The sequence below is a fragment of the Nicotiana tabacum genome, chromosome 17 (genome assembly GCF_000715075.1).
Source record: "Nicotiana tabacum cultivar K326 chromosome 17, ASM71507v2, whole genome shotgun sequence".
Classification (NCBI taxonomy): Eukaryota; Viridiplantae; Streptophyta; class Magnoliopsida; order Solanales; family Solanaceae; genus Nicotiana; species Nicotiana tabacum.
The window spans coordinates 122,696,089-122,708,286 of NC_134096.1; the positions used below are offsets into that span (position 1 = coordinate 122,696,089).

At 33.6% G+C, this 12,198-nt stretch overlaps 1 protein-coding gene across 1 annotated transcript; it reads left to right on the forward strand.

Annotated features, from left to right (window-relative positions):
- Positions 1 to 9,157: 9,157 nt before the first annotated feature.
- Positions 9,158 to 10,222, forward strand: LOC142172088 (uncharacterized). Its single transcript, XM_075235859.1, has 3 exons — positions 9,158 to 9,388; positions 9,473 to 9,655; positions 9,713 to 10,222. Exons 1-3 carry the CDS (start codon positions 9,158 to 9,160, stop codon positions 10,220 to 10,222), a joined length of 924 nt encoding a protein of 307 aa, XP_075091960.1.
- Positions 10,223 to 12,198: the final 1,976 nt, after the last annotated feature.

The following is a 12,198-nucleotide window of genomic DNA, read 5'->3' on the forward strand; positions in this document are numbered from 1 at the left end:
TAAGTACCCCTCCACGTGGGTAGCAATGACGTCCTCATGCCTGGGGACTACTACGTCCTGGCCCTCCCAATTACAGTCCTTTCAAACTATAGGAAGAACATCTTCAGTCACAGAGCATATATACCTTGATACTTCTTCACCCCGGTCCTGTTTGCGTGAGGGTTTCTCGGCTTTAAAGTCGTCTGCAATTGAGAAGCCCTCGGGAATGAACACTTTCAAGGGAGGCTCGGGGGCCGGTTCGTTAGCAGCCACTTCTAGAGAAGCCGTCTAGAGGGAAACTACTTTAGAAGCAACCGCCTCAGTGTCGGCGGCCGATTGGGAAGATGAAAATGCAACTTGTTGAGGAACATATTTGGATGTTTTAACCATCGTTGCCTGAGGAGATTTGCAAATTTGAAGAAAGAATACGAAGTTTTGGAAAAATCAGTTTTGAAGATGAAGAATAGAGTATGAAGATTTGAAGAAAATCTGGGTAAAAACTTGAAAATCACTTTGAAAATTGAAGAACAAGGATCAAGATATGAAGGCTTGGATGAAGTTTGATGATAGCCGTAAATCCCGAAGGTAATAGCTTGGTCAAAAAGTAAAAAAAGAACAAAGGATTGAGGCTTTTATAGGAAAACAGGTGACGCTTCGCATTTGGGGGCAACCAGCCGATGAGCGACACGTGTCCGAAGTCAGAACGCGGCTCCCTCGTCGTAACGTACGAAGGAAGGAACCGGAGAACATATGTCGTTTTCACTACTAGAAATTCGGCAAAAACCGACGAAGGTCGGCCGACCAACTTTGGTCGGTCAAAAAACCAGCCAAAAAACCGACCAAAGTTGGTCAGTTTTTTAAAATATTTTATTTTTTAATTTTTTTTTACGAAACCGACCAACTTTGGTTGATTTTCTTTGGCGAAAAAATGCGGGAAACTATTTTTGAGTCCGCCAAAATTTATTTTTCAAGAAACCGACCAACTTTGATCGGTTTTTCAATTAAAATAAATAAAAATTAATATTAAAAAAACCGACCAAAATTGGTCGGTTAATTCGACCGGTCATTTTAAAAAACCGACCAACTTTGGTCGGTTATTTTCGGGCGAAAATACAATTAAAAAGTATAAATCAAATAAAAGAAAGTCTTAAAACAAAATGCACCAATAGTCTAGTGGTAGACTAGTATCCTGTCACAGTACATACGGTAATTTCCGACCAACTTTGGTCGGTATACCTTTCCGACCTCTAAAATACCATCCAGACGTAAATGGTCGCATTTTGGACGGTTATTGGCCATTACCGACCAAAGTTGGTCGATTTTTACCGGATTTCTAGTAGTGTTTCCATCGTTTCGGCAAGCTTACTCTCTAAGAAACGATGAGACTATCTATATACGGGTAAAATCAAGCCCAGTGAGCACCCCGATTTTTTGGGGAGGCAAACAGAGCAGGAACGCAAATGTAAAGAATCAGAATCAGAGCGAGGAGTCTCTCGTATCACGGCTTGAGCAAAACACCTACCCTCGGAGCCATCGGGACCATGTCCTCTGGGTCCGGTTCAAGTCCCAAGAGTTCGTAGAGCATTACCAAATAACCGCACATGACTAACAAAGGGCCGTGATGTCCGTGCCCAACCGGATATCACAGCGTAAATCTCCGCCCGTATTAGCAGAAAATCAGTGATTAGCGAAAATGAGGATTTTTATCTTTTTAGAATTGTACCTAGGGTAAAACTCTCCTACTATATAAATGGGAAGCTTATTATTCATTAGACACACTGTAACACGCATACCAAGGCAATATACTTATGTTCTCTCTGTTTCTAAAAGTTATTCAAAGTTCTTGTTTTTGTTCATAAGTTCCTCATAAGTGCAAGCTCGGAACTGAAGGCAGGTTCCTCGTTAAGCCATTAACCGAGCTCAGACTCACTATTATCATTGGTTTGGTCATTTATTACGTCTTTTATTTGCTTAATTTAACGTCATTGATTACTTGTATTGAATTAATCCACATATCCTTAAAACCGCGTATAAATTCAATTGTTATCTGTTTTCAACGGTAAACAACCAAGTTTGTTTCATTCAGGTATTGTAATAGTATTATAGTTTGTTCATCAGGTATTCTAACTAGTTTGTGCTTTATTTTCATTTGGAAGTTAAGTTTTCCATTAAAGTTGGTTGTTTTTCTTTGAATTTCTTCTTCGTTTATCTTTTAGCTTCCGAATTTGCATCACTTACAATATCTTAATATTAAATTTCATATCATTTGCTCCAATTAATATTATTCAAAACATCATCAGATTTACTAATATTATTATTAATCTTTAATACTTATTATTTTTTTCGAAAATTGAAAAATGAATTCGTGGGGGGTGAGTTTCTGATAGCGTGATCATCTTTGAATTATTAAAAAACTTGCTGGAAAGGTTTTGGAAGACTTCATCAAACAAAAAAGGGCTAAGGGGCAAATATACCCCTGTGCTTTCGAAAATGGTCTAAAAATACCCATCGTTATACTAATGGGCTATATATACCCTTCCCGTCATACTTTGGAACAAATATACCCTTATTTTGGATGGAGTACCACGTGTCAGCACCAGATGAAAACGACCCATTTCTTTTTTACCCGATTCATTTTAAAAAACCCACCACCCGACCCATTTTAAAATTCAGTTTCTTTAAAGCATATATTTTGTAAAAACTGAAATTTATTTTTGTAAAAACTGAAAAAAAAAAGAATTTGCAAAATATATACTTTTAAGTCTTTTCAGTTTTTTTAAAGTATTTTTTTTGTAAAAACTGAAAAAAAAAAATATTTTTTTTAAAAATACTTTAAAAACTGAAAAATATATATTCTATAAAAAATGAAAGAAGGAATTTACAAAATATATATTTTTAAGTTTTTTTCGTTTTTTAAAGTATTTTTTTTGTAAAAACTGAAAAAAAAAATATTTTTTAAAAAAACTAGAAAAAAAAAACTCTCCTAAAGCAATGGGCTGCATATGCATTAGTTTTTAAAAAATAAAAATATTTTGCAAAATCTCTTTTTTTTTTCTTCAATTTTTACAAAAAAAATACTTTAAAAAACTGAAAAAACTAAAAAATATATATTTTATAAATTTCTTTTTTTGCCCCGAGTTTTACAGAATGTATATTTTTTAGTTTTTAAAGTATTTGTTAAAAAAATATTTTTTTTCAGTTTTTACAAAACAAATACTTTAAAAAAACTGAAAAGATTTAAAAAAATATATTTTGCAAATTCCTTTTTATTTTATTTTTTTCAGTTTTTACAAAATATATGCTTTAAAAAAATTGAATTTTAAAACGGGTCGGGTGATGAGTTTTTTAAAACTGATCGGGTAAAAAAAAAAGGGTCATTTTCATCTGGTGCTGACACGTGACACTCCATCCAAAATAAGAGTATATTTGTTCCAAAGTATAACAGGAAGGGTATATATAATCCAATAGTATAACGAAGGGTATTCTTAGACCATTTTCAAAAGTACATGGGTATATTTGGCCCTTTGCCGAACAAAAAAATGGATGGAACTATGTATTCTTTATTCATTAATTTGACCTTAATTAGCCTGCAGGCTGATTTTTTTGAAGGGAAAAAAAAATACACGTACTATTACAGACTGACTCAATCTTCTCAATGTCCTGACAGACTTCATTTCAATCCACATTACGACTTGCGTCGACTAATTCAATGCAAATTCCAAAAACCATTACCAAAATACGATTTTATTTTCTTTTGAAGAAGAGGATTTAGCTTTGTTCCTAATCCTATTTGGATTGCAACTTCAAGCTCAACAATGTGAGTCAAGAAACTAAAAAAAGGATCAAAGTGCTAACATTCCTTTCGTTTTGAAATTTTGTAGTGGGAAAAAGAAAGAAAAAACCTAGGAGAGAAAATTTTACTTAGATTTTAGTTTTAGCCTTTGTTCTGTTGTTTAACAGAGGAAGCAACAGTATGTGCCCACCATTTGAGATTATGTTTAATGTCAATTTCATTGCTGGTAGCGGGTACTTTCCAATTCATCAATGAATTCATTCTCTTCCTCTTTTCAAGAACTTCCCATGCTTCAGAAAGATAAGGCCTGATTGCTCTTGAGTACTGATGAGATTTCTCAACAAAATTCACCTTTTCTTGATCATCATTACTCCTATTTTTGCTCAGTTTCTGTAAACCTGGAATAATCTCAACCAAACTGGAATTTACATCATCTTCTGAGAAATCAAATCCAAGATCCATAAACCCTTTTAGCTCCTCATATTCTAGCTCGGATAAGCTCTTGCTAAGACCCTTTTTGGTTCTTCTTTTCCTCTCTTTTCGTCTACCCTTTATCTTTTTTGGTTCTGCTTTTTTAGGATCTGGTTGAAAATGGGTTATTGGGAGAACTGAATCTGGAGAGAAAGTGTCTGAATTGTAGCTCAAACCATCACTTTGTGACCCAAGTTGGATTTCTTCTAGCAGGGATGAATCTTTTGCAATTTCTGGTGAATTTTCTTGAATTTTGTTATATGAGTTTTCCTGTGGATTTGATGAAGTGATTGAATTTGAATGTTTATTGAGGGTTTGGAGATTGAACCAGCACGAATCGAAGAGGCTAAGAACAGCCTCGAGGTCCATTAATGGTTGGCTGAAGGAAACTTGAAAAGCAGAGGTTTTTGTGGAAGGTGTTCAGACACGAGGATTATATATATTAGATCCTGTTCAGCAAATTGCCCTTCTTAGTTGTTTATATTACGAAAATACTTCTACGTTGATTGTTTCACACGTTTTCTAGTGTGAGCTATTATTTCATTTGGAAAATGTTGTTGTACTTATCAAAGTCTTCCTACCAAGACTGTTGATTATCTTAATTAATGACTAAAGCACGTAAGACGTCTAGGTTTACTTATACTTCTGTCCTCTAATACTTCATTCAAAGAGGAGTTTCTGGAATTCTTTTCTAATCGTGTGCAAACTGTTTTTTAATTTAGTTTTTACAAGAACAAAGAAAAAACTTTTCTTTCACGTTATTTTGGTTGGAAAAAAATACCTTTTGCAATTATTATTATTGTTATTATTTTTATTTTTTTGCAAAACCTCTTGGTCAAATTAATTTTTAAGCAAACACCACCTTAATGACCTAAAACAATTTTATCTATCTTAATTCAGACTCCAAAATTACCTTAATTGTGTTTTCACTTGCATGCATGCACACATATGCCAAGTCTTTTTGGCTGCAAGTCTAGTTAAATTTGTGCCTAAAATAGATAGAAGTTTTGACAAAAAAAGGATAATTTATCAATTAATTCATTCCCTATGACATGGTTGTATCCTATTAAGGTATTTGACTGGCAAAACCATTTCTTAATTGAGGAAAAAGTAAGATAATGGAATATGGAGGTTGATGCATGATGTAGCCTTTGAAAAGAAAATGAATGATTACGTGTGGTATAAACATATGATTTGTTGTCAGTCGCTAGATGCCTTTTTTTTAAAGAAGATTGTGAGGATGCTAAATTGTTAAAAACATGGATAAATCATGTTCTGAAATGACACCATAAAATTTAAATGAAATGATGACGTTTTCTTGCTATTTTACAACTCAGTAACCATCATTGCCTCAATCCAACTAGAAGGAGAGATCAAGCTTCACTCTTTATTTCAAGCTAAGATTATATTCTTTACTTCCAATCAAGAATCAATCATGGAGTACCATTGATTATATTCTTAATCACTCCCCTCTTCAGATAAGTTTGGCATAATGGCACATCTTTTTGGCTAAAAAAACTCTCAAGCGGTCCAACTCTAATAAATTATGTATCTATATAACGCCTAGAACTTTTGATGGATGCCTACCCTAAGGACCTAGAGGGTTAGATATATATATCTCGGATAATCTATGTACTAGATTGGCTACTTTAGGCAATGAAAATGCCCTACGTGGTATAGGTACGTAATATTGCCCATCGTGGCAGTAGTATCGTTTGTAATACTTAATTTTTAATGGTATATAATAAATCCTACCTTATTAAAAAAAAAGAAGATCTAATCTATAGGAAATTGATGTTATATAAGTGACTTAGATATAGGTACCTGTTTACTCACTAATACTAATAGTACCCTAAAGTTTACCCCCTTTATTAATGATAGAAGTGGTTTCTTTTCTCACTTTCACTCGTTATAAACAGTCCAAACTGCCTGTATGAAGAGTAATTAGTATAGTAATTCACTACACCTGGTACACGAACTAGTACGCGGATCTTTGAACTTGGAAGAATTTTGTTCAAGGGAAGTCAACTACCAGAAATCTCACGTGCCAGACCACGAAATGCACGTGCCTACTATATAATTTAGCCACCTAAAAAAGAGTTTAAAAACATGATTTTGTGTTTCCACTCACTTAATGGCATTCGTATTACCAGCTACTTCCGGTCATTATCATTGTAACCTAAAAATATTTTTTTAAGTAAATAAATTGTATCGAGTTTCAGTTTACTTAGAGTGTTTTTAATTCATTATTTATTCTTATATTTGACTTGATCTTCTTTTTCTAATGACCACAGCCTCCTCATGTTCATAAAATAATTAAACGGAACTGATACGTGGCGCTTGAAGTGCTTTCTTCTTTCTTAAATAATGTTTTGAGCTACTCTCGGACATATAAACAAACTAGTTTCTCGTAACGTTCCACATTGGTTCCTTATCATTATTATAAAATATCGATAAATTTTAAAAAAATATTAAGTTATCAAATAGGGAATGTTACAACTAATAAAAAATATCAATTTTAGCATTTAAATTTTATTCATTAAATACATAACAGTGGAGTGGTGTATTTTCATTTAGCAAGAAGTGTTTGAAGCTAATTAAGATAATATAACATCTAATGGTACAAATATGTTGATGAATTCCTGCTCTAAATTTAATAAACGCATGTAAATAGCCTTAACAAAAATAGAAAAAACATGGAAAAATACATATTTCAACAAAACCTCCAAACAAAGCATAATGACTATACATTTATCTTCTCCCCAAATGTTCAAAAGTAGGATTGTTCGTTCAAATTTATAAATACTTTCTCAGAAGTAGAAATAAAAATAAAATTATAATAAAATCTAACTTGCACTCACTAATTAAATATTTCTCTTTACTCAGCCAAGTACTCAAAATTACACACAAAACAAAAATTTGAATCTCGTAGTCTCAAAAGAAATAAATAAAAGAAAACATAGAATGAGACTAAAGTTATAACACCACAATGACAAAAAAAACATATTTATGCACTAAAAACCTCTAAATACTATAATTTAAATGGATTGACAACTAAATAGTTAATTATGACACAATAAAAGAATTATGTATACAAACACAATCAGAATTTATATATTTCAAACGCTAAGCAATAATAGAAAAGACATATGAGTAAACAGAAGACAAATGAACAAAAATAACAAAGAGAATACATGAAGAGTTCATCTGGCAACATAATATTTGCCTTGGCCTCGACAATAATGCTAGGGCTCTAAACTCGGTAGAAAATACAGAGCATATACAACAATATATGAATAAGGCCTTTTGAATTTTCATTGCCCAACACCTAGATAATCAAGATGATAACTCACTTGTCATTGACAGTAAATAGCCAATAATGTTATTGTAAATCAATGAAAAAAATATTATTTTCACATGACACAAGCAAAAAGTACACTCAAGGATAATGTAAAAATCTCAAAAGTCACGATAATGAAAGGTTAATTAGCTATTTTTCTTCATTTCCGTTACAAGTGAAACAAACACGGCACATTAGAGAGGCTTAAATTTCAGAATAACTATTTAATTAGTAACTTTTAAGTATGTAATTATTGCTAGAAGTTCTAGCACGCACCTCCAAATGCCAAGCAAAATGTAGAAACATACATATATAAAATTAAATAGTAGTAACTCTTTATTGTCTTGCTAATTGTAACTTACAATTGAATAGTAGTCCATACAAGAGTCTATGACGTATATTTACATATTTGTATAATAATAACAAATTGAATATGTGTAATAAAAGGGTAAAATAGTCGATCAATGTTTGAAAGAGATTTTAATAAAATAACTTCTAGTGAAAGTGTTCACACGTATAATATAGTATGATATGATACGAGGATAGAATAGAGAAATATAAAGAGGGGAAGGGCCTGACGAAGTTAATTAACTAATGAGAAAAATTGATTGATTGACACACATTAACTAGTGATGACGACTATCTCTTTATTTTCAAAACAAAAAAAAAAACATTTTGCTTTTCCCCCCTTTCCATCCGCTCGACAATACAATACTATGATTTTGTTTTCTACTTGCCATTCTTAGTCAAGGTCTACTTTCCTCACGTATATCTTTTGTGCGGGACAAATCGATCCGTTTTGCCTTTAGGATCAATTTCTTATGTGCGTGAGGTCACTTCCTTTTACTAACTCGTTACAAGCCCAACAAATAGTATTTCAATATAAAGAGAAGAAAAAGACTTTCCACAACTAATGAGGGACACTTTGTCTTTCACAAAAGACAAAGAAGTAAAGAAGGAACATGAGGCAAGGGATTTCATTGTCTAATACTTGCAAAAACCTAAAATTGATTTTCTCTCTCAAGTGCTAGCCACCATCTCTCTCATGAGCAAAACAGCTGCAACCTCAAGGAGTAGATCCAAAGATTGAAGATATCTTAAGTCCTTAGGTTTGTTGAGTCTTTGTTATTTGTTCTTCATTTGTAATCCTACACTACTTTCAAGAAGTGTCTTTGTAGGACAGATTTAAACAACTGTTTGATTTAGTTTCTTGACTAGAGTTAGTCAAGATTTGTTGCTTTGTAATAGAGTTATTACAAAGAGGCTTGTAATATAATTATTGCAAGTAGGTGAGGGATTAAGAGTTTAATTCTTAGGTTACAATAGGTTGTAATGTTAAGTTGCTCGGTTAGTAAAGTTGAAATCCTACAGTGTAGGTAGTGGGTTTTAATCCCGTGAGTTAGGAGTTTTTCATGTAAAATATTGTTGTGTTATTTACTTACCGTTGTGTGTGTGTGTTCCGTGGGAACTGATAGAGTACCAGGTTCTCTATATAGTTTGGTGGACACTAAGTTTCCATTAATTGGTATCAGAGAAAGTTCTTTCAAAAAGGTAAACTCCTAGGAAAGATCTACATGGATGCTCCACCAAACTTCGAGAAAGGACAATCAACGTACTTACCACCAAGATTCAAAGGCCAATACTATGGTTGGTGGAAAACAAGAATGCATGACTTCATCATGACTGAGGACTCAGATTTGTGGGATGTAATATGTGATGGACCTTTTGTTCCCATGAAAATTGTTGGTGAGGGAACAGTTACAGTCCCAAAAACAATAAAAGAGTACAACGATGCTGATAGAAAGGTTATTGAGAAGAATTTTAGGGCAAAGAAGATTCTTGTTTGTAGCATCCGACCAGATGAATGCAACTACATCTCAGCTTGTTAGTCTGCTAAGGAGATCTGGGAAGCTCTTCAAACTGCCCCTGAGGGAACTACTCAGGTTAAGCAGTCCAAAATTGATATGCTTACTACTGAGTATGAGCTTTTCAAAATGAAGGAGGATGAGTCTATTCAAGATATGCACACAAGTTTCACCTCCATTATCAATGAGCTTCACTCCCTTGGAGAAGTCATCCTAAGAAACAAGCTAGTTTGAAAGATACTCATTGTTTTATCAGGTTCCTAGGAAAGTAAAGTGAATGCTATCACTGAAGCCAAGGATCTGCAGAAGCTGACCATTGATGAATTCATTGGAAATCTCAAAACTTATGAGATGAAGAGAAAGAAGGATCTTGAAAGAAGAGAGCCCAAGAAGGAGAAGAACCTGGTTCTCAAGGCTGCCAATAAGGACTCAAGTGGTGATGAATCCAACATGGACTATCTCACTCGAAGATTCCAAGAAATGATTCGAAAAAATGGTAGGATTCCAAAGAAAGGAAGTTCCAACAGGAATTTCAAAGAAAATGATTGCTTCCATAAGTGTGGAAAGTCTGGACACTACATTAAAGACTGTCATCTTCATAAGCAGGATCATTACAAAACCAACATTGATAAGGCGACTAAGAGGAACCAGGTTCCTGACAGAAGTTCAAAAGAAGAAATGTTGCTGACAACACGGAAAAGCAAGCCCTGGTTGTCTGGGGAGATTCCTCCAGTGAATCTGAAGGTGAAAATGACCAAGGAGATACATCTATGATGGTTGATGACAATGGATCTTCAGAATATGAGTCAATCTTGGCACTCATGGACAAATCTGATGATGATGAGGACAAGGAGGAAGATGAGGTAAGTTTTCTTAATGTTTAAAGAAATTTGAAAACTGTCACGACCTGAAATCCCACCACAGGCGTCGTGATGGAACTTAGTCTCTAAGACTAGGTAAGCTGAATACAATTACAATTCAAGTCATTTTTTTTATAATCGAAACCAACTACGGAAATAATTATAACACCTTCCCAAGACTGGTAATACTGAGTCATGAACTCTAACTGAATACATGCAATGATCTCAAAGATCGAATATACAATACTGTTCGAATAAGAGTTGACAATACAATAAAATGGAAAGACTCCAAGGGACTACGACGACCAAGAAACTCTACCTTGAATCCTTGCGATCAACACCCTAACTCTGCCCGAGTCCGATATCTCCAATACCTAACTCTGCACAAAAATGTGCAAACGTGTAGTATGAGTACACCACAGTCAGTACCCAGTAAGTATCAAGACTAACCTCGGTAGAGTAGTGACGAGGTACAGTCAAGACACTCACTAGTCAAATAACCTGTGCAATATAACAGTATACAATAGTACTGGAAAATAACTAGCAATGATAACAACAAAATCAACCAGTGATATAACAACAAGGCAACAAGAATATCATAATTATTGCTCAGACGAATAAGGAACATAAGTTCAATTAATTAATCAAGTCCTTCAAATATAAATCCTTCACATATTATTCTTTAAGATAAATATCTTTCGAATATACTTCTTTTGAATAAATATCTTTCGAATATACTTCATTTAAATAAATATATTTTCAAGTAAAAGTCACCATGTGACGCCTCATTTCACAATCATAAAAATTTCGGGTTTTAGCCCACTTTTATATTTTTCACGGCACCTCGTGCCCATATTTCTATCACAACCATACCGACAACTCACGTGTCAATAATAAAATCATCATATTTTTCCTCGGTACCTCATGCCCATATTATTTTCATAACCGCACGGACAACTCACGTACCAAAATATCAATGTATATAAGATCCGCATGATCAATTTATTTTCAATAAAGTAAGGTTAAAATCTTTAAATCAAGTAAGAAATCAACAAAAAGATAAGTTTATTTTAGAAATCGTTTGAGTGAGGAAAAATGATGTTTTTATTAAAATAAAGTATCAGATAAGCTACTGATTTGGATATAAAATTTATTAAATTAAAACATACTAGAAATTTTCTTTTATTTAAAACAACTCAATCATCAAAAACAAGTACAACCCAGAAATACAAATCCTCAAAGTCTCGTTTGAAAAAGTCAAGGTCAACATAATACAACAAGAAATACAAAACACTTAATATTAAGTCAAATAATACATCACGAAAAACACAAGAGTTTACAAATTACGGAAAAATAAAATAACCAAAGGCAAGTGCAGCCATAGAGAAATATCAACAAAAGGCACTCCTGAGGTACCGACTCGTAGTCCCAAATCATAAATAAATTTCAACAAAGGGCACTCCCGAGGTACCGCCTCGTAGTCCCAAATTATAAATAAATTCACAATCTTTTCTTATATCACCGCGGGAGCCTTCACATTTAGTTTTTAAAAATTATTTTTTCAGAAATAGCATCCCGCGTTTTAGCCATCCTTATTACACCGCATGGCTTCTAGTAGTTCCCCTACTAGCCACGCGTATCAAGCCCCCCTTATCTCACCGCATGCGTTTCAACACCCAGATCTTATACCACCGCATGCGTATCAATATCATAATATATCACAATTCGCACCTCAAGTGCCCGATTATCACAACATAACACAACCTGCACCTCAAGTGCTCAAATATCATAACATATTGTAAATTGCACATCAAGTGCTCAAATATCAAAACATATCACAAGTTGCACCTCAAGTGCTCAAATATTATAACATATCACAAATTGCACATC

Coding starts and splice junctions, on each gene's coding strand:
- LOC142172088 (XM_075235859.1), top strand. CDS start 9,158: ATGGATGCTCCACCAAACTTCGAGAAAGGACAATCAACGTACTTACCA. Junction 9,389..9,472: donor ACAACGATGCTGATAGAAAG/GTTATTGAGAAG, acceptor TCAGCTTGTTAG/TCTGCTAAGGAGATCTGGGA. Junction 9,656..9,712: donor AGCTTCACTCCCTTGGAGAA/GTCATCCTAAGA, acceptor TCAGGTTCCTAG/GAAAGTAAAGTGAATGCTAT.